The following is a 20,300-nucleotide window of genomic DNA, read 5'->3' as shown; positions in this document are numbered from 1 at the left end:
GAGGAGGAGGAGGATATGAATGGATGGATGGATGGATCACTAGATTACTTTCTGGGCATTAACCAAGTTCAAAACAGAAAAGCCTGGCCCCGATTTCAGCCCACTTCTTTCATCCATCCATCTTCTATGCTGCTTAATCCTGTCTCTGTAGGGTCGCGGAGCACTCGAGCCAATCCTAACTAACTATGGGTAATGTAGGGTCAACAATTAACCTCACATGCATGTTTTTGGATTGTGGGAAGAAACTCAAGTACCTGCAGGTCCAAAAACATGCTTGTGAGGTTAATTGCAGAGCCTATATTGCCTCTCGGTGTGAATGTCAGTGTGTGTGGCTGTCGGTCTCTCTGTTTGTCCTCTCATGGACTGGTGATCTGTCCAGGTTGCATGATGCCCGTGCCAATAGTTAGCTGGTAATGGCTCCAGTGCCCTGTGACACTGCATAGGTCAAAGTGGTGAAGAAGATGAATGGATGGATTGATGGATGGATCGATGGATTGACAGAGTTGAAGTATAATGCTGTAGTGCAAATATATATGTAAAGAACAGGAGCTGAGAAAATGTATACAAATAAAAGACCAGGCAAATATTCCCTTTCAGAAATTTTTGGTGAGCTTAACTTTTATTGAAAATATACAGATGCAACAATGTTGACGCATGAGCACAGTGGACTTGAAGTCAGGTCACTCTTCAAATGCAGCCGGAACTTCCACAGTAAAGGGTGAAGAATTTGAAATTCACCACACAATTCAAAAATATCTGGCATCTATCATAACTAAAGCATATAAAATGACATCATCGTTTTGCTCACAGTTCTGAAGACATTTACAAACATGTTGTTTTTTTTCATTCTTTTAGTTGTCCTTCTCCTGCCCAAAGGCAATTCTAAATGCACCAAAGATTATGTCCATGACACCAAAAATGAAGCCCCCTACCAGGCTAAGTATTTTCCACACTGTGCCACCACTTGACCAAAGGAGCCTGAACATCCCTCCTCCGACAGCCTGAGTTTGACCTCCCATCTCTGAAGCCACTGTTCCTACATAACCCCTGCTCCATTCCCACAGTTGTCCTCCACAGCGCTTCGTCACCCACCAAGCATTACCCAGAGCATCACTGAATATCCCCACCGTGTCTCCAGCCAGAGTGCCCATGCCCGTGACCCCAGTGTGGCAGCTGCTCAGCAGAGCCCCGGCCATGGACGAGGTGCAGTAGTAAGCGTTGCAGAAGCACCTGTCTCCAATTCCAAACAGCGTCTCAGCTGCTGAGCGCATGTACGACAGGCAGTCAGAGGTCAGCAGGTGGAGCAGGTTAAAGGTGTCTCCCGGCAGAGCGGAGAGGACTCCAGCATCTTCTTGAAGAAAGTAGAGTACCTAAAACCAGACAGATCGTTCATCAGGTACATCACTGAGATACAATGGAGTGTTGTTCATGAAGGATCCTTTTGGAGTCAAAGTGAACAAAAATGACAAGGTCATTCATGGCAATGGTGTTAATTTCTTTCACCATAAGAACTTCTTTGTTTTCCACATATTTTCCCATGTGTTTCTACAAATTCTACATTGTAACCAAACAGGTGGCCAGATCCAGAAGGTTCCCCATACATGGAGCAACATACATACATTCATACATTGAACTGATCAAGCTGACATTAAATAAACTAAAATAAAGTTAAATAAACTAGAAATATTACTGATACCATTTGAAAAAGATTTTGTATTCAGATATAAAAAGAAAAGAGGTTGTAATTTACTGACGCAATAAAAATGGCATTATATAGCAAATAATAATGAATACAATTATTTTATTATGTGACATTTAAGCTGTTTTTGATCCAGTGAGGGATACAATTCCCGAATTTCTTTTGATTAAGATACTCTTAAGACGACTTCATAAGACTCAGTGGGTGTTTGTTTGATGAACTCTACCATCTGCTTTAGTTTAACGTGAGCAATGCATAAGACCAAAAATAAGTAACACAATATTTCAATTTAATTCCACATTTAATAAATAAAAGTACCGAGTGGGTGCTCTGACTGAAAATGAGAGACTGTTTGTGTCATGTGTCTAACAAAGGGTTAAGTTATTTATTAAAAAAAAGTGTGAAGAATAAAAAGGCAGAAAGACCTGAGGCCATGCAGTGTATAAACTCAACCCCACCTCTGAACCACACCTCATTCCAGTCTAGAGGAGGGGCAAAGTGGAACGAGGTGCTCCAATAAGATAAGCTGGGTATGAACATTTACATGTAACAACAAAACGTAACCAACTTGCTTTCTGCAACCAGCCGCCTCTCTTAATAGGAGAAATTCTCTGCAAATGCTGAATACAAAATTCTTACAAGAAAACTCAACTTCACAGTCTTTTTTTTGTTTGTCAGGCTTCCACTACTTGTCCTCATTAATAAGTACTTTTAAATAAAATTGGCAAATGAATACACAATAGTCACTGATGCAAGAGTAGAGATAACTGGAGATACTGAATTAGGATCATTTTACAAAAAATAAGAGTAAGAATTTGCCTTTTGAAGAAACTCTGTACCTGCTGGGTCTTGTTTAACCCGTCAACAAAATAAGCACCTGGATGATGAGCGTTTTCCAAGAGTCCTTCAGCCACGTGGATACCACATCATTACTCTCACAGTGCATACCAAAATAACTGAATATATAGCTGATAAAAAACAATGTCAGAAGTCATTTTCAATGTTAAAAGTTAAAAATGAACAAGCTAAATACTGAAGTGAAATTGAGTACTTAAACCCACAGATAAGTGCACGTTTTAGGTTTGTGAATCTAAATATCAGGATAATGTGTTTGTTGCTAAATGCATCACTGAAAGTTTGGTCGCTACAGTTTGACTCATTGTTAGTGTCGTGAACATATCGTATAGGGAATTATTAACTTCCAAGACTTTCACTCACGACAGGCCACTTTGTTTATGTTATCCCTGTTCAGAATGAAGGGCAGTAAAGTTTAAAGTGTGTGTTTTGTTTTCACCTGTCCGGGGAAACCTGTGATTCTGGAGAAGATGGGCCTCAGGGGAGCTTTGAGCATGGACACGGTGGTGGAGAGGATGTAGACCACGGTGCTGCTGGAATTAGTGCTCGTCTCCTGTTCTTCTTCTACTGTTTCTTCGCCACCCGATGACTCGGAAGACTTTGACCCGGCTGCTTTCGGACGCGTCTCATCCTGCTGCGTGTCCCGTCTGCTCTCAGAAGTTGCTCCGTCCGATGAAGATTTCTGGGTGGCATCATCATCATCGGACTCCTCTGACGGAGCATCAGCCGCATAATATTTCTGTGTCTTTGCCTCGGTGCCATCGTTTTCCCCTGACTGGGTATCGACGTGAGCTGCCTGTTCCTCAGAGGTTGCTGCCTCTGTACTTTCTTGAGCGTGTTCATTTGCATATTCGTAAGTAGAGCCTGAATCCAAATCGGCATCACCGTTTTCTCCCTCCGTCTTTTTGATATTTTCAGAATACGCTTTGCTGAAGACATCCAGTGTGATCGCAGCGGCTGCCTCGTCTGTTCCCCCGCAGCCTTCGGAGAAGAGCTCCGACACTCCCAGTATCTCCCCCAGCTCAGTCACGCTCACTCGCCTCTCTCCTGCCTCTGCATCTCTGATTATCCCCACACTGAAGCCACCTTTCCCCTCTGGGACGGTACAGCACACTGCAGACCACAGTGGCCTCGTCTGACACGCCTCATCTGCATCCTCAGCAGCCCCGAGTCCCCCCGCCCCCGTCAGGATGTAGAGGTCACCCCCCAAGGTGCTGCACTGGGGAAAGACGCTTGACTGGACCAGTGTTTTGACTGCCGAGTCCCATTGTTCGACGGGGGAGTCTTTGGGCGAGACAGGATTAGAAGGGCCCTTGCCTCGTCTGAGAAGAGCTGGCACTGCGACTTCGATGTTGTCGTCATCTTCATCTATCTGGGGGGGAAACCAGTCAAAATAAATCAGGTTCATGTTAAGTACCACTATAAGAATATAAAAAAAAGTACATCATATATATGTGTGTTAACTGACTGGTGTTCTATATGCACAGTGCTGTCAATACATGATGCATTTTCATTATCAAACCTAAAAATATAACACAATTAAGGAATATTTCTGTCTTTGGTAAATCCCTGCAAGATTTTGTTTCCCTTTTGGTACAGTTTACTTCTTTTGTTTGGTTTGTCATAAAAGTGTTTATAGCTCTTTATATTTTCTGTGTGTTGACATCTTTTAAATTGAAATAACTGAGCTCAGGTTCCCTCTCACAGTTCGAAAGCATGTAATTAAAGTTAATATGGTGACTGAAAAATTGCCTGTATGGGGTTTGCCCAGTGATGGACAATATTTGGAGGTGTTGCATTGTTCTACATTTTTCTTCAAATATGCAATATGTAAGATTTAAGTAAGACCACTGCTGTATTGAGTCACTGTAGGTTTTAGCTCCCATCATTCAGTGCATTAACTCACTGCTCTGCAAACTCCAACTTTTGATCTGAAAATAAACCCCTAAAAAACTACACACTGTACACCTCAATAATTCAAAGGATGAGTATCTATATCTATTTTTTTACATCCATTAATTCTGAATGAGGATGATGTGTTTATAGGAGAACTGATTGCATCAAAGCATTATTTCATAGTTTGCTTTAGTGGAAAACTGAATAATTGCACAATTTTTAGGTACAAGCAAGTATTAAAACATAACATAAAATTAATCATGAATAGCCCCAATCATTTTGTTGTGAGGAGTTACCATCACGTGTTTGAACAAAGTTTTTGAGCTGATGGATAATGCATTTAAATGAGTAGCATGTATCACATGAGGAAAGTAAGATCTCACTGAATCTGCCACACAAATGCTGATTTTTTGTACATTTCCTCACATCATCCAGAATGCGATGTCTCAAGCAATGCGATCGATGTGTCCTTACCACGAGCTCTCCCCCCTCCCCCTCCCCCTGCGTCCATCCACGGCCGAGAGAGTAGGCAGAGTAGACTGCTGTGTCACAGGTCGGCCTGGACAGCGTGGCGAACGCCTGTCCCCCCGGCAGGCTGTGGCAGAGTGGGCGCAGCGGCGGCGCTGCAGAGGCTCCCCGAGGAGGCGTCTGTCTGTAAAAGCAGTGGCTGCAGAGGGTGAAGCCTGGCTCTGAGTCGTCCTCGGCTGCGGCAGACAGGCCAGGGCCCAGCGCTGCCAGCAGCCAGACGGCCGCCACCGCTGCACTGACGGCAGCGGGACGCGGCATGGTGATGGTGAGCTCGGCAAATCCTCCTCCTCTCTCTTTCTCTCTCACACACACACACAGAGAGGGAGAGGCTTATAAATTATCCAGGGGGGTTTTCCCGTATGTAGATGGAAAAAGATAAGGTGGCCGAGGTCTGCCCGACTCACGGCTTGTCGTTTGTCTCAGCCGCTCCTCGTTTTCTCCTCCAGTTCGTCTGCAACCATGCCCGTCTCTGTGAAATGTCAGCTTTACTCCGAGAGTGAATCTGTGTTTGCAGGCACAATCTTGCTTACTCCTTCATTTCCCTCTCGCCGACAGCCTCGCCCCCCTCAGTCAGTTCCACCTTCTGCGACTCTGCCTCTGGCTGTGCCTCCACTTCACCCCTCCCTTCTACGCTTCCCTGTGGTCACACCTTTAACTCTCACACAAACGAAGCACACACCCATCAAAACCTGTCAATTACCAGTAGGTCTACATTCCTAAACAAGGATTGTAGAACAAGCAGACTTGATTGACAAACTTTTGTTTGCGATGACTCTTTGTTGCTGATTCTGCAAACGCGTTGCTTTGAATTGCTTCCAGAAAGTCTCTTTTAATACTCCCAAATTAATTCAAGAAAGTGTGATCTAAATTTACCAGTGTCTGTGCATAAAATCCTCATTAAAACTTAATCCTGACAGTGTCAGCTATATGGGTCACTGTCTGACCCGAGGTGCAGCGGTTCTTGAAATCCAACTGCTGAGGCAAAACACACTCCCCTTCACGGCTCACCAATAGCACATCGCCTACCAAACTATTAGAAGCATGCCTGTTGGGACTTGACGCTGGGGCTGACTCTGCATTGCCAAATCGTTATGTAGCAAAATCAGCAACTGGCATGATTTCTTAGAACATAATAGAGCGCATGTGTCCGAGACTGAACAGAAAAAAAGATCCAGTTCTTTTGAGACGCACAGAAAAATTGGAATCCTGCCCGACTGCTTTGTTTTGCTCATGAGTAACAACCGACACAAGCCAAGTGTATCTCTGGGATTCTGTCAGGAGGGCGATCAGGATTCCTTTGCAGGGGCGGTTAAGGAAGCAAAGAAAATCGCCAATGTGAAGTTTACGCAAGCTCTTCATGCTCACACTTTTAGTTTGACACACACTGGAGTGTACTCGACTTGAGTACAGCAGGACTCTGGAATGAGCATTTCAGGGTGTGAGGTTTTGGGTGGGTATTCAGGTCAGACAACCCAGTATTTATGAGTGTTTCACAGCGGTTAGCATGCTTACCTCGCAGCAAGAACGTCCCTAGTTCAAGTCAGGGTTCGGGCTTGCATGTTCCCCCCCGGTGCCTGCAGGTTTCTGTGTGTGTGTCCTGGGACCTACATAATTTAGCTTTAAATAAAAACTTTTAATGTGCTTAATTAATAATATTTCCATTTGGAATACAAGGTGAAAAATGCAAAAACAAAACGTATGCAACTTTAGAAAAGAAAAACTTTAGATTTTTTTTTTTTTTACAATATGATCAAATATATCAGCACATTTGAAACGTTCAAACATTTATATCACAGTTGGACAGTTTAAATTGGATTGGTTCTTTAAACAGAAAAAATGGTTTGATGACTAAACAATAAAAAAAAAAAGAAAGAAAGAAAAACAAGAAGTATCTGTATGGAGAACCCACTTGGCTGTCACAGTTTGTACAAGTTTACACAAAATGATCAGCAAAGTTCTCGATGCTGCATGGAGAGTAAAGTACCCAACCAAAAAAGTGATGCTGGCTTTTCTTAAGTTTTCAAACTGCTTTATACCTGAGCTAAAGTTTGGGGATCACACCTTGAAGAATATCGTTTCCATAGCAATGTTGCACTTTAGCTGTAGTCCACCGGAGGGCGCGTTCTCTCCTTTTATCAGCTTGAAGGCCTCACCGAGTGCAAATATGTATTCAGTCAACCATGACGCTTCCACCTCATGCTCACAGATTTAAACCAACGTCCCCTGTTTGTAAATGTATTAAAACGCACACCCAGGCTCACTCATTGGGGATGTCAATGACGAGTTCTGCCTCGTCTCCCTCGCCTCTGTCCTCGTCTCCTCTGTCACTGTCTGCGTCGCTGTCACCCTCCTCCTCAGCTGCGTCGCCACTCAGCATCTGTCTGGGAACCCAGCTGAAGTGCCCACTGGCCGATGGAGTGGCCGCAGGGGCCGACGGGTAATTAGCGGTCATCGGTGCAACCACCTGAAAAGATTAAACTAAAATATAAGACGTTCCTGGAATAACATCACAGAGGACGTACGTTCAGAGAACAGTGTGAATGGGTGGCTACATTAGAGATGCACGGAGTAAATCAAGACAAAGCATGAAGCATGTGTATGAGACACTGGCCAGGAGGTCACATCATGGCAGTGCCAACAATAACACGGCTAGAGGGATCTTTTTTTTTTTTTATTTAAAGACTGCAGTCTTTTAAAAGGTCAAAATTAGAGTATCTGTATACAACATTAAACCAAATGTTTGATGAAATTATTTAAGGAAAAACAAAAGCAACTTAATGTGGCCTTCTGTTCCCTCGTCTATAAACAGATACACTCCCATTTGTGTGGAAAAAAAAAAAAAAATTTGTACTGCTCTCATATCAAACATCTTATTTCTCCTCCTCCTCTCTCACCTTCCCCGTTGGCTCTTTCTTGTTTTTAGGCGTCTTTGTTTTTCTTTCTTTCTTCATTCGTTCAGCTGGAGGAGCCAGATACTCTGGTGGAAAGGGCATCTGCCCAACATACATGCAGGCCCCAGATTGTCAAATGACAACACAGACATGCATACACGCATTCACATAAACAATGAAAAAGACAGACAGAAAAAAAAAAAAAAAACATACACAGAAGAATGAACAATACAAAGACAGTGAAGGCATTATAAGTCTCAAAGGAAAAAACTAACGAGGTGATGTAACTGACTTGTGAATAATAGGAAAAAGTAATCAAATGATGCTGAATTAAAACAGGCATTTTGTTTGCAGATGACAAGATGAGAATGGCAGCATTGTTGATCACAGAACGATCTGAAGAAAGACAGAGTTAAACTCACAGTGTTGAGGTAGGGTCCGGAGCCAGACGATTGCAGGGCATTTACACCAGCACGGGACAGGAGGGAGAGGTGTGGAGATGATGATGAAGGAAGGCATGCGCCGGGGATATTTTTCCTCCTGCAAAGAAAAAAAAGAACTGTCAAGTTCGAAAAACAGCTTTTAATTTACTGGAGTTGACAGGAGTGGAGGACTATGCATTATCTGTCCATCCAGCTGCTATAACGACTTTATCTAAGTGACCGTTGCAGAAACTGGAGCCAATCCTCACAGGCTTTGGGCAAAACATAACAAGTTACCAGTCCATCAGAGGGCAAACACAGAAACACACATGCAAATTCTACTTTGTCAAGAGAAAATATTTTGAGAAAGATTCACAATGGGCCAGGTCATCACTTTGGAAAATAATAGAAAGACAGGCCATTTGACATTGTATAGTTGGACTGTGAGACTCCATGTGCAAAAGCGCACGTGGAGAAGACACAAACACTGTTTGTCCCAACCTGCCCCATGGACATTCCCATGGCCTTGTTGAAATATATCTGCTGATTTCACAGGTTAGGGGACTAAATACAATTTCTTACTGGGAAATTTTCATTTATATCTGTAATTATCAGGTTCCCCACTGAGCGCCAGTAATGCCATTTGAGGAAAAACAAGATAGAGTGAAAGGAGGATTGCTCCAAAATTATGTACTGTGAGAATAAACAGTTTAGTAAAAGCAGTCTGGGGAAATCTGTGTTAGCTGGTTATGTGGTTTAATGCCATAGAAGAATTCCACTTATTTAAATCTCAATCTTACTTCTTTGCCACTTCTCGTTCTCTTTCCCTCTCTCTGGGTCCTTCGCCTTCACTGTTTTCTGAAGAAACTGTTGCATCAGAATCTGGATGACAAGAACACACGATTCAGTGATTCAAGACAGACAACATTAGATTACAGCAACAGTTTGTTTTCTATTTATAATGACATAAAGTTTCACATTCACCCGATGAGTCTTCGTCGATCCTTTCATACTGCAGCAATCTGTCCAGAAGAAAGCTGACAAAAAAAACCACAGAGAATCACACATTTAGAGCTCTAAGGTAAAAACAACATCGTTTCACGGTTAATTGAAATCTCACCTCTTGTCTCTGGAAACTCTGAGGAGTTTTCTTTGCGCCCTCCTCAGCTCCTCCTGGAAGCATTCCTGCTCCTGCAAAGCAAAGCGTTTCAAACTTGTAGACAGACACGTGGGCCGTGTTGCTTCGGCTGCTCTACGTGAAAACACTCACATAAACAAGAAACTTCAACTTCCGTTTGAGATTCTTGTATTTTCGCTTGTAGTCAACCTCGACGTCTGCCTGACCGTTCATCTCTGCAAGACACGCGGACAATGGCACGTGCAGTTAAACTGATTTTAAAACAAGTCACTTGTGTGTGAAACAACTGGATTTCACTGTAGAGAAGAAGTGACAGGATGAAACACTCTGCTCAGCTAACGATGCTAGAAACGCAAACGTTAGCTCAGTCGGTTATTTCGAAAAACACACAAAACCGAAGGTCTCGCACACCACTGGAAACTAAATATTCACCAACATTTCTCAGAATCCTGAATGAACTGAAATACAGAGGTTATTTAATCGCTAAAAAAAAGGCAGTCGCTTACCTTTTGATTGAATTTGTCTGTGCGACATGCTCTTTGTTTACTTCCGCTACGTCATATTCACGCGACAGATTGTGTGAGCGCGTTTTTGAAAGATTATTTATTTCTTAAATACATTGTATTATCCTGATATCAAACAAGCTATTCATTATTATTATTATTATTATTATTATTATTATTATTATTATTATTATTATTATTATTATATAGAGTAGTAGTATTATACATTGATATTTGAATATTTGAATGGGTAGATGTTCATAGTTGTATATTTTGAATATTGTAAATCAGAATTTATACTCAAGTCTTATATTATTTTATCAGATTCAAATCTAAAAGTGATAAAAAAAATAGATTCATACATATATATATATAATGTATGAATACATATATATATTTGCATTTATTTATTTATATGTAATATTTAATTTTTTTAATTTTTAATTTTTATTTATTTTTTGTATTTTTTTGTATTTTTTCCAACACTATATCAACACTCAGATTTTGACAGGCCATCTTCAATCTTATTTACGTATATGTCAACATTTGTACTCATGAAATTCCATTCAGCTCTAAAATATTGATTCTCAATTAATCTGTCACTTGGTGAGCACTACTATATGCAGTTTCTCATCCATCTATCCAACCATCCATCCAGCCATCCATCCATCCTTCCATCCATCCACACATCCATCCATACATCCAAGAATTCACTGTTCATATTTGATTGACAGTAGTTATTAACAACTTTAATTGTTATTGAATTGCTGTTTCCATGCATCATGACTTCATGCAACGACATTCATGCTTCACAGAATCACTTGTTCGGTGTCCCCTCCACCTGCCGCATACTGTAGTTTTCTGCTCAACCGTAGCTCAGCATAGTGACTTGCCAGGACCCAGCACCATGAATTATAGATGAACAACATTTGCAGAGATGCTGCTTCAGTGCACATACCCTAGGCCCATAGCCAGACCCCCTCTTGTATGGAAGCCAGGGGATGGAGAGTCTGCATGACTGGTGGGGAAGACTTCAGAAAAAACAAACAAATGTGTTTAGATTTTAAGTGGGCAGATCCTGGGGAGATTAAAAAGATAAGATATTTGTAGATGAGCAGTGGGATACAGATAATGCTCCTTGAAGGGCAAGGAAATGCTGACTGTGGATTTAATGAGTGTGCTCCCTTCTCAGACAAAATGAAACTCAGCTGGGGACAGAGAGCCAAACAGCATCCTCTTACACAGCTTCCTAAGCAATGCTGCATAAATCCAGGAGTGCTTTTTTTTTTTTTTCACCACCTCAAATGTTAGAGATCCACCTCACAAAAATATGTTAGCATTGTGTCCCTTCCTGGCAAAACATCTGCCAATATGAAACACAATATATGGCAGGGTTGCTGGCTGGCAGGCTCACTGCCTCTCTCGTTGTTTCCAAAGACACCGGTGGACAGAAATAGACGCTCCTCAGTCTGCAGCTATAAATCGTTGTTGCCAACCATCCAGCCAGGCAGCAAGCTCTCCTGGCAGCTGCAGTCATCTGCCCCTTTCCCACCCCTCGTCGGCCTCCCCTACTTTTAATGGATCCATATATTCTCAAGTCACGCTGTAGCTTCTGATCTGTGCTTGTCAATACGCTTTCGCTCGTTAATTTTCTGCTTGGATGTATGTCCTTGGGGTTTTTTGGGCGGTTTTTTTTGTCTTTTAAATGTTGTGTGTCTGGCTTTCACCTTTTCTGCGTTGTTTATCTCGCCTTGCATTGATGTGTTTATGTGTCCTTCACCTTGTCTCTGTGTCCCACTCTCTCCATCATCTTTATTCAAATATTTCGGAGGGTTTTTTTTTTTTTTTTTTGGTACCTGTCTTCTCCTCAAATGCAGACAACTGGAATGTACCAAAACCACATGAAAGACACCAACAACAACTACAATAAAAGCCTCCTTTGTGATCACAAGGTAAGTTTTATGATTTTCACCTGCGACTGTACTTGAAAGGACTGACGTGAGAAATGTGTCACAATGTGAATGGGCTTATTTGAAAGTTTATATCTCACTGGCAAACAAACTCACGTTGCAGCTTATTACATAGTTCTATTTCTGTTCAACGTATCATCTACTTGAATTTTCTTGTGTGCGTGTGTGTGTGTGTGTGTGTGTGTGTGTGTGTGTGTGTGTGTGTGTGTGTGTGTGTGTGTGTGTGTGTGTGTGTGTGTGTGTGTGTGTGTGTGTGTGTGTGTGTGTGTATTACAGGAAAAGCTTTTCCAGGCTATTAAAAGAATCAAGCATGAGGTAGACAAGTGCAAAGAGGCAGAGACAGAAACAATCATAGATGCAGTGCAAGTAGAGGTATTGTTGCTTTATTTTACACACACTCTTCACACACATTCATGTATGTTGCATCACACTCAACGTGACAATGATCATATCCATTTTGTTAAAGTCAGGTGTTTTGTTCAGCATGGACTGAATCGACTATTTTTGTGTTTACCCCTGTGCCCTTCAGAGCAGTTTTGATGATGTGGAACGGGAAATCAAGGCTGAGTTTCAAAACCTTCATCGCTTCCTGGATGAGGAGGAGTGCAGGGAATTCGACCGGCTGCGGAGGGAGAGACAGAAACAACTGAAGCAGCTCAAGGAGAGAGAAAAGAAAATAGTTGAGCAAGGGAGGGACCTGGACAGAGCCATCATGGTGCTCAATAGCAAACTAACTGAGGAGGACAGTCCGAAGCTGCTTAAAGTGAGGAAGCATTTCCATTGGAAAAGAAGACACACTTTTAGAAGTCTTTACACTTCAGGCGGCCGTTTTCGCAGCAAAACCATTAAAAACCGTGGTCTAATTACAGACCGAAGGTTCAACCCGGAAAACCACATTCAATTTTACACAGTTTGCAGTGCTCTGATTTCCTATGACCAAATAGGGGTATAAAATGAGACTCTTTGGTTTTGTTTTTTTGTATTCAGCCAGTATAAATGTCTCTTAGGGTGGATATGCTGGATAGGGGATAACTGCCTCCCACACCACTTGCTGCAGGCCCTCCGTGTTCTTCCCTGTGCATCTGAACATTATATTTGGATAAAACACACACACACACACACACACACACACACACACACACACACACACACACACACACACACACACACACACACACACACACACACACACACACACACACACACACACACACACACACACACACGCCCTGTTTGGATAACATCACAAGTATTTTTCATCAAAGGAACCCAGCTGCAGAACTGTAACTTTGTTAGCTGATGTGCTGCACCTCATTGATCCCCCCTTCAATCAATTAAGGACATTTATTGACTAAACAATTAACAATCCTGGTTTCACAAATCAAAATCAATTTCTAATTTGAAAGTGAAAGGACGAAAGGTAGCCGGTGCATTGGTCAGCAAACAGGAAAGATATTTAAAAAAAATTCTGCAGTGTTATTTTAACTAACTGTCCAATTTTACAATATGCTGTTTTTGTTTCTTTGCAGGAAATCCAAGAACTCATAAAAAGGCAGGTTTTGTCAAATTCATGTTTTCTTTTTTTGCCTCCAGCATGTCCCTCCCAACTCATTCATCATGTCTACATGCATGCTTGGCATCAATTTGTCTCCATAATCTTCACCGCAGTGTGTCTGTTAGATTGACATCGTACCATCCATCACTCAGTCCATCCGTCTTCCCGCTGTCTCCAACCAGGTCTCAGATTGCTTTCAATCCTCCAGCTGAGGTGGACACCGAGGTGCACTCTGGTCAGTTTGTGGGGCCCATCCAGTACAGAATATGGAAGCACATGAAGAGTTGTCTGTACCCAAGTATGTAGATCGATCAGATTTGACCTGAAACAACACACATACAACCCAGGGGAAAACTCACTGTCTCCAATCTGCTTCCACCCCGTAGATATCACGCCAATGACCTTTGACCCTGAAACGGCCCACCCAAACCTGTCGCTGTCCCAATCCTTCACGTCAGTCTGGTACGACGAGGATAAAGACACAGCAGATTGCCAGGCCAACCCACGACGGTTTCACTATTATTACTGCGTGCTGGGCCACCAATGCTTCATCACCGGTCGGCATTACTGGGAGGTGGAAGTGGGCGGAAAGACAGCGTGGAGGTTGGGCGTGGCACGAGAAGATGTCCCAAGAGGGGAGATGCATTCTACGGGAACCTCCAATGGCCTCTGGACGCTGGCCCTAAAGGGCAGATCTGTGATAGCGTGTACTGAGCCAAAGCCCACAAAGGTCACCGTGTCCCTCCGCCTTGTTCGCATTGGTGTGTTTTTAGACTGCGAGAAGGAGGAGGTCACTTTCTACAACGCCCTGACCATGGCACCGATCTACACGTTCTCAATGGAAAGTGTATTGGTCCCACTCTTCCCCTTCTATAACCCCTGTGACGCAGACGATGGGAAGAACACGGCACCGATTCAAGTTTTCACCCCTTCACTCTAAGAAGTTGTATTTGTAGCAAGCCCTTTATGATTATTTGAAAGGTTCAGTGTTACGGATAATATCCTATAAAGTAACTCATTACTGTGACTTAACGTCTTATGGAAGAAATGCATGGCTATTGTGAAATGAGCACAAGTTACGATTACTGAAGTGTACTTAATGTCGAGAGAGTGTGAGCTGCTGTTTCTGACTGTTCGCTACAAAATTCACTGGAACTGCCTCATTATATTATATTATGTAATGCTATCACTAGCCTGTATCTGTAGCACCTGCAATGTATTTGTGACCTTGAATAAACATTCACTTTCCTTTAAGGCACTTGTCTATTTATGGGTAGTTTATTTAGCTGATTTTCTTTTGCATTTTCTCTTGTTGTTAGTAAAATCTGGGTTTTTTTTTCAGGATTTGCCAACATCTAGATTGTAGTACATAACTCACATTTCCCAGAACTGTGTTGCTTTTTTATTCTTGAGACAGTGACTCCACTACTTTCTAAACAAGTAACTGCAACCAAGTACGAATTTTCAGGAAGGAGCACAACATCTGTATAGTTTTTGTGGTTCTGTCATGACATGTGGTTGAGACACAATCCTCCCTTTTCCAGTGTGTATTTCTAAAAATTAGAATCAACGGTAGCAGCTGCTTGTCTTTAAAGTGATGGCATCTTGTTAATACATTCAGGCTGCATCCAGCAAAAGAGGGACACTTCATTTAAATGGATATTAATGATTCGTAACATGGATAATTTTTTATTTTCTCGGATGAAAAGTCAAGCAAACTTTCAGTGGATTCAGTCTGAACAGTTGAATTATTCAGTTTTACAATCAACAGTTTTAAGAATTACTCTAAACGGTCCAGTTTTCACACTGGACGCCCTCGCTGCTCCGACAGTGATTCACACCTAGGTCGCCTACATTCAAGGTCAAGACTTGTGTGTCACCAGGGGGCAATAAAATAAACATCTTTAGCATTTCTAATTACATTGTTCACTAACTATTTATGAATGAAAGTACAAGCTTATGACAATATTAACAATTTATTTTTTTTGTTATACACTTAGTTTTTCAAGGATCATTTCTAATCCATTGCACATAAGTGGGTGAAACCATTTGCATTCACCCTGCAGTTTTGGCATCTAAACCAGGTGTAAACAGCTTTATGATTCTACCTCTTCCTGGTTATTTATAACTCTGTGCATGCTCTCCTTTGACTTGTCCTGGAGAAGTTATGGAAGTTCAGAACAAGGCAGCCGTGGAGTCGTGGGACTCGGAGTGGGAACGCGCCTCGCGAAACTCCAAACAAATCTATGTTGACACTGAGTGACTGACTGAGCTGCGAAGGACAGCTCTGAGGCTGAACTGCCCTTCTCCCAGTCTGTAGCTCAAAGTGACTGAAGACAACGATACAAGCGTCAGGTTCTTTTGTTTATTCTTAGTATTCCTTTATACATGAAATAAAGAACAAAAGAAAAACAGTTGTCTTTACAAAACATTTGTGTGAAGTGTTGTGCAAAAAGGGAGGATAGAGAGATCATGTGGGACATCACACCACGACCAGGCCAGAACAGCAGCAGTAACCAGAGAGAACAGAAACGACTCACAAAGTGCAAGAAGTACCAGTGGTTTTAACAGTGGTGGTGTCTATAAGTGTCTTACGGGGTTGAGAAACTAGAATCCCTCTGGCACTAGTGAACCTTGAGCCCACCAGACAGAACCTGTTTGAGATGCTGGCAATGTGGAAAACAAAGGCTCGTCATACTCGCCACTCGTGATCTGCCTCTCTCAGTACCCTTTTGAGTGGCGCAATGTTTCAATCTCTGACATCATACAGCTGTGATGGAGCGTGAAGATGGGGTTTTAGTTGTCTCTCATCAATAGCCAACCACACAATGACCCAGAGAGCGACACACAAAAGGTTGTGCCATTCGCCTGGTGCTACCATGAACTCATCCACACTCTCCAAACTGTGCAAACTGTGCCTCAGACCGGGTTCGAGAAAATCACCCTCACCTGCTGACGAAGCACATGCAGAAGTCGGTTTGCTACTTATAGTCCAGTCAAGTCACCTTCATCGTGTCTTTACAAACGTCTTTCACAATAACACAGTCTGTTTCAGTCACAATCTCAGGCCAGTTAGTTTTGTCACTTTGTTCATTTGGATGCTGACTTTGAATATCCAACCTAATAAAAACAAAGGTGCCATCAGGAAGTGGCGAATCAATCACATACAACAGGCCAACTATCCAATATACATTTAGGCACTAAAAGAAAGACAAGTCATCTGAATATCATTAACTTTTACAATTTTCTGTGGCTTAGAACACATTCGTACTCATGACTAAAACACAGCACTTGTTTTTCTTCACATTGCAAGACGAGATTGATGCAGGCACATACACGGATACCTCACCACTGACAGAAAAGCACAAAGTAAATAAGCTTGTTTCATTTTGTACAAACCGCCTGTTCATAGACTGACCACTCACTTGCTGATAAATCATTCACACTGTCAAAGATACATGCATATTAACCGAGGCATAAACGCTCAAAATCCCTGACACACAATGATGACGACATGAAAACATCACTCCTCTGGTCACACATACACCACAGACACAATGTCTGGATGAGACACCGCAAAAGCTTGGACTCCTATCAAGTAGATCTCTTTAGTTTTTTAGTCAATTAACTTTGTCACTCATTAAAACCAAACAAGCATGATTTCAGTGAGACATGAGGACTTTTTTTATTTTATTTTCATCAATTGTATTTGCATATATTTTTTATTTAGCTTATTACCAGCTTTGTTTTGCTCACAGTGTGACATATAGTCACAACGAGAAGCTTGCTTTGGCAAAGGTCCTTTTTTGGAAGATTAATTTCTGATTTAACAAGATAAAGTAAGTGAAGATATTCACTCTTTTCAATACTATTTGATCGGCTGTTTTGGAGTAGCCTACTGTTGCTGATTTTCATTTCAGGGTGTCATGATTTAGATCCCATGGAAAACTGACGAAGATTGTAGGAGGTTTGCTGTTTTGAACTAAATCTTGGTCAAACCAACCACAAATATTTGTCACATCATCATTTTCAGTGATGTAGATACATCTAATAATCAATTAGAAATGATATCTATATTAACATTTCTCCACAAACAGAAAACTGTATAAATAGCCAGGCCACTTATATGAATACAATTTAACCGTTGCTGCATCAATCCTATCACTGTCTATCAAATATTGTTTATCATAATAGGTGGGGGGCAATCACAAATAGATCAATGACCAAAATTAACCTGTGGCTAGGAACAGACCTATACATCTCACTGAAATCATACTGTTATTTAACTTTCCCACCTATTTCAAGATTGGGAAAAGACAGTTGGCTGCAGAACAAATGCTTGGTAAGAGTTAGATTTTTTGCGCTGTGAGAGCCGATCATTCAGAACATGTTGTGGACATACTGTGGTTGCATTAATTGACTGGTTAAACATTATAATACAACATGTGAATACGGTGAGATATACAGTATGCTGTAAATATTGTCAGGTTGGGATGGTGATAATCAAAAAAAGAGCTCATATAGGGCTTTAATGGACTTTTACAATATTTGGTTGTTAAATTTGTTCAAGACATTAGTGGATATTAGTATATTTATATATATAGTATATGTGTGTATTTTTATATATTAGACTTGAAGATGGTGAGAAATTTAGTTTATTTATATCATTAGGTATAATATAGCAACTGTTCTATACACTAAAAACATTCAGCCATGGGAGAGGGCCGGGTTAAACTGGCATACACATGCAATATTTACAAGGCGGGAGTGTGTGTGTGTTTGTGTGTGTTTGTGTATGCGTGTCAGTATAAAGAGCACTATTGCCGAATGAGTTTGTGCTTTCCTCACAGATCCAGGCAGCAAACAAGGCAGGAGACAGAGTTTTCCACATTTTCCGCTGAAATACATTTGTCAATGTGTAAAACATCTATCTGATACTGTTAATCCGTTAATCATTGAGGCACCTTGACATTATTTTTTTTTTTGTCATTTTAGTACGTTGTGTTGATTTTCATATCAAATCTGACATCTACGTGTAACTTCTCTTATGGCTTCTTAAGATGCTGACACATCTTAATTCTTTTCTAATGAAAATGTATTTTTCGGGAAAGCGAAAGGCCAGTCGACTGTAGATGGATCTGCTCAGAATTTCTATCCTTCATTCCCCTTATCACCTCGATTCATGGTCTTTTTGTGCTTCCTTGCAAACTCTGAAATGCTTCAGTGCGTCAAAGCCGAACAGTCGTTGGGTTTCCAGTGGTCGGGTATAACTCGAGGTAGAGACGTGCATTTTTTTTTTCACACGGGAAAATGTAACTGCACACCTCCTTTGTACCGCACAAACGTTTCAGTTGAGATTGACTTGCGTTTACTGGACATCCACATACTTCCAAACTCACACAGACCAGCTCTGGACAGGATAGTGTCATGGCAATGGTAAAGGCCTCATACTGTGGGGGTGTTTCAGAGCTGCTGAAAATACAAGGCATAAATACTGAAGCTTTTGCTAAATTTTACAGGGTCACAGACACAACAATGATCTAATAGTTTCGATGAAATATATGCTTTGAAAAAAAATAAATTAGTCTATATAATAATTTCTGTTAAAAGGCCATTTGTTTAAAGATAACGCAGAGAAGATGAAGGGAAGTAGAGGGAGAGACGATTAGGTAAAATAAGGACTAGAAAAAAGGAGACCAAAGGGGGTATTTTCCTAACTATTTGAAGTCACTACATAATTCAATATTTCATCTTTGGAAAGCCAAACATACTGTAGAAACCGGGTGGTCTTATTAGGTTCCTGAATAAGAAACTTTAAGAATACTGGGATGTTTAAAGAGCCACCAAGAAATCCAGAGCAAAGAAGGCGAAGCTGTTAATCCAGACATGAGGGATTGGAGATGTCCACTGGGAGTCTGAATCACAATCTAAGACTATAACTTGTGTTATAGGGATTAGTATTATTAGTATTATTGTGTGGGCAGAGATAAAAATGTTTTTGAAGCTAGACGTCTGGCACAAGTGAGTAAAAAATCAATTGTGTCAAGTGTAATCAGAGGGGTTGAGATGACACTGGCTGGAAAGGCCTTTTTTCTGCTTCACCCATACGCTGGCACAGAAGAAAACATCGAAGTGGGATGTCGAAGACCTTCAGCATGTTGCCATAATAAAATGCTGTAAACCTTTCAGGGTTGGGGTTTTTTTTTTTGTTTGTTTTGTTTTAGAAAAGACCTTATGTGGAGTTAACATTTTAAGTGTAAACCCTGCAAAGGCTTTCATTTGCAGTCTGGCAGTTTTAATGAAAAGTCACCAAAAATTGAGGCTGCAAGGTGCGAACAACTAATATGTCGAACAATCAACAGCCACAATTATTATATGAAGTGTTTTTAAACCAGAGTCTCAAAAGCTTTAGTGTTATTTATAGACAAGTGAGTTACCGTTATCAGAGTAATACAGTGTTCAGCCATCGGACGTATTAAAATGCCATCCCAGCCCCAGATGTGGTGGTTTCCTTGATATTTGGTAGGGAGGTGTTGGATTGTCTACGGTGGGGGTAGATGGAGGAGATCTGTGGGACTTCCTTTGTGTTTTTCGCAGGGGCGGTTCTCAGGTAGTGCTTGTTGAATCCTCGGCCATGCCGCCATCTTTGCTGGCTTCGAGTGTGGCACCACTCGATTTCATCTCCACCTCGGGGGTTTTAGATGGGGCCGCTTTGGGAGTTGAGCCTCCGATTATCTCAGCGTGATCTGGGCTGAGTTTGGAATCCGGCCCGGGCTCGGGTGTACCGTTGGTAATGGGCTCCGGTGTGGTCGGTTTGGGGGACTCCACTGTGGGAGTCAGAGA

At 41.6% G+C, this 20,300-nt stretch overlaps 3 protein-coding genes across 8 annotated transcripts; 1 reads left to right on the top strand and 2 right to left on the bottom strand.

Annotated features, from left to right (window-relative positions):
* Positions 1-586: 586 nt before the first annotated feature.
* LOC308133019 (uncharacterized protein) lies at positions 587-6,154 on the bottom strand. Of its 3 annotated transcripts, none has more exons than XM_080500270.1 (4): positions 5,383-6,154; positions 4,925-5,271; positions 2,994-3,926; positions 587-1,370 (listed from the first exon to the last, which is right to left on the bottom strand). In XM_080500270.1, the coding sequence occupies exons 2-4, from the start codon at positions 5,234-5,236 to the stop codon at positions 852-854; spliced, it is 1,764 nt and encodes a 587-aa protein (XP_080356396.1). In that variant the 5' UTR covers positions 5,237-5,271; positions 5,383-6,154; the 3' UTR covers positions 587-851. The 3 variants fall into 3 exon arrangements, with proteins under 3 accessions (XP_080356396.1, XP_080356395.1, XP_080356394.1); XM_080500269.1 differs by having other exon boundaries at positions 4,925-5,461; positions 5,509-6,153; XM_080500268.1 differs by having other exon boundaries at positions 4,925-6,153.
* Positions 6,155-6,699: 545 nt separating this feature from the next.
* ino80e (INO80 complex subunit E) lies at positions 6,700-9,971 on the bottom strand. 3 transcript variants are annotated; one of them, XM_080500247.1, is made up of 8 exons: positions 9,936-9,971; positions 9,562-9,644; positions 9,412-9,482; positions 9,270-9,328; positions 9,092-9,173; positions 8,292-8,409; positions 7,873-7,971; positions 6,700-7,442 (listed from the first exon to the last, which is right to left on the bottom strand). In XM_080500247.1, the coding sequence occupies exons 1-8, from the start codon at positions 9,961-9,963 to the stop codon at positions 7,236-7,238; spliced, it is 747 nt and encodes a 248-aa protein (XP_080356373.1). In that variant the 5' UTR covers positions 9,964-9,971; the 3' UTR covers positions 6,700-7,235. The 3 variants fall into 3 exon arrangements, with proteins under 3 accessions (XP_080356373.1, XP_080356374.1, XP_080356375.1); XM_080500248.1 differs by having other exon boundaries at positions 9,276-9,328; XM_080500249.1 differs by lacking the exon at positions 7,873-7,971.
* Positions 9,972-11,452: 1,481 nt separating this feature from the next.
* LOC308133841 (zinc-binding protein A33) lies at positions 11,453-14,690 on the top strand. Of its 2 annotated transcripts, XM_080501357.1 has the most exons (6): positions 11,453-11,884; positions 12,179-12,274; positions 12,432-12,665; positions 13,432-13,454; positions 13,640-13,755; positions 13,844-14,690. In XM_080501357.1, exons 1-6 carry the CDS (start codon positions 11,804-11,806, stop codon positions 14,395-14,397), a joined length of 1,104 nt encoding a protein of 367 aa, XP_080357483.1. In that variant the 5' UTR covers positions 11,453-11,803; the 3' UTR covers positions 14,398-14,690. The 2 variants fall into 2 exon arrangements, with proteins under 2 accessions (XP_080357483.1, XP_080357484.1); XM_080501358.1 differs by lacking the exon at positions 12,179-12,274.
* The last annotated feature ends 5,610 nt before the right edge of the window (positions 14,691-20,300 follow it).

This window comes from Blennius ocellaris (assembly GCF_963422515.1).
Source record: "Blennius ocellaris genome assembly, chromosome: 8".
Taxonomy (NCBI): domain Eukaryota; kingdom Metazoa; phylum Chordata; class Actinopteri; order Blenniiformes; family Blenniidae; genus Blennius; species Blennius ocellaris.
This window is presented reverse-complemented; position numbering and strand designations above follow the sequence as displayed.

Bases quoted from the DNA above. Each gene is read 5' to 3' on its own strand.
- LOC308133019 (XM_080500270.1), bottom strand. From the start codon at position 5,236: ATGCCGCGTCCCGCTGCCGTCAGTGCAGCGGTGGCGGCCGTCTGGCTG. The intron at 3,927-4,924 runs GTAAGGACACAT...TTTCCCCCCCAG, and splicing joins GGGAGGGGGGAGAGCTCGTG to ATAGATGAAGATGACGACAA. The intron at 1,371-2,993 runs GTGAAAACAAAA...GTCTGGTTTTAG, and splicing joins TCACAGGTTTCCCCGGACAG to GTACTCTACTTTCTTCAAGA.
- ino80e (XM_080500247.1), bottom strand. From the start codon at position 9,963: ATGTCGCACAGACAAATTCAATCAAAAG. The intron at 8,410-9,091 runs GTAAGATTGAGA...TTTTCTTTGCAG, and splicing joins GAACGAGAAGTGGCAAAGAA to GAGGAAAAATATCCCCGGCG. The intron at 7,972-8,291 runs GTGAGTTTAACT...TATGTTGGGCAG, and splicing joins CCGGACCCTACCTCAACACT to ATGCCCTTTCCACCAGAGTA.
- LOC308133841 (XM_080501357.1), top strand. From the start codon at position 11,804: ATGCAGACAACTGGAATGTACCAAAACCACATGAAAGACACCAACAAC. The intron at 11,885-12,178 runs GTAAGTTTTATG...TGTGTATTACAG, and splicing joins GCCTCCTTTGTGATCACAAG to GAAAAGCTTTTCCAGGCTAT. The intron at 12,275-12,431 runs GTATTGTTGCTT...TGTGCCCTTCAG, and splicing joins TAGATGCAGTGCAAGTAGAG to AGCAGTTTTGATGATGTGGA.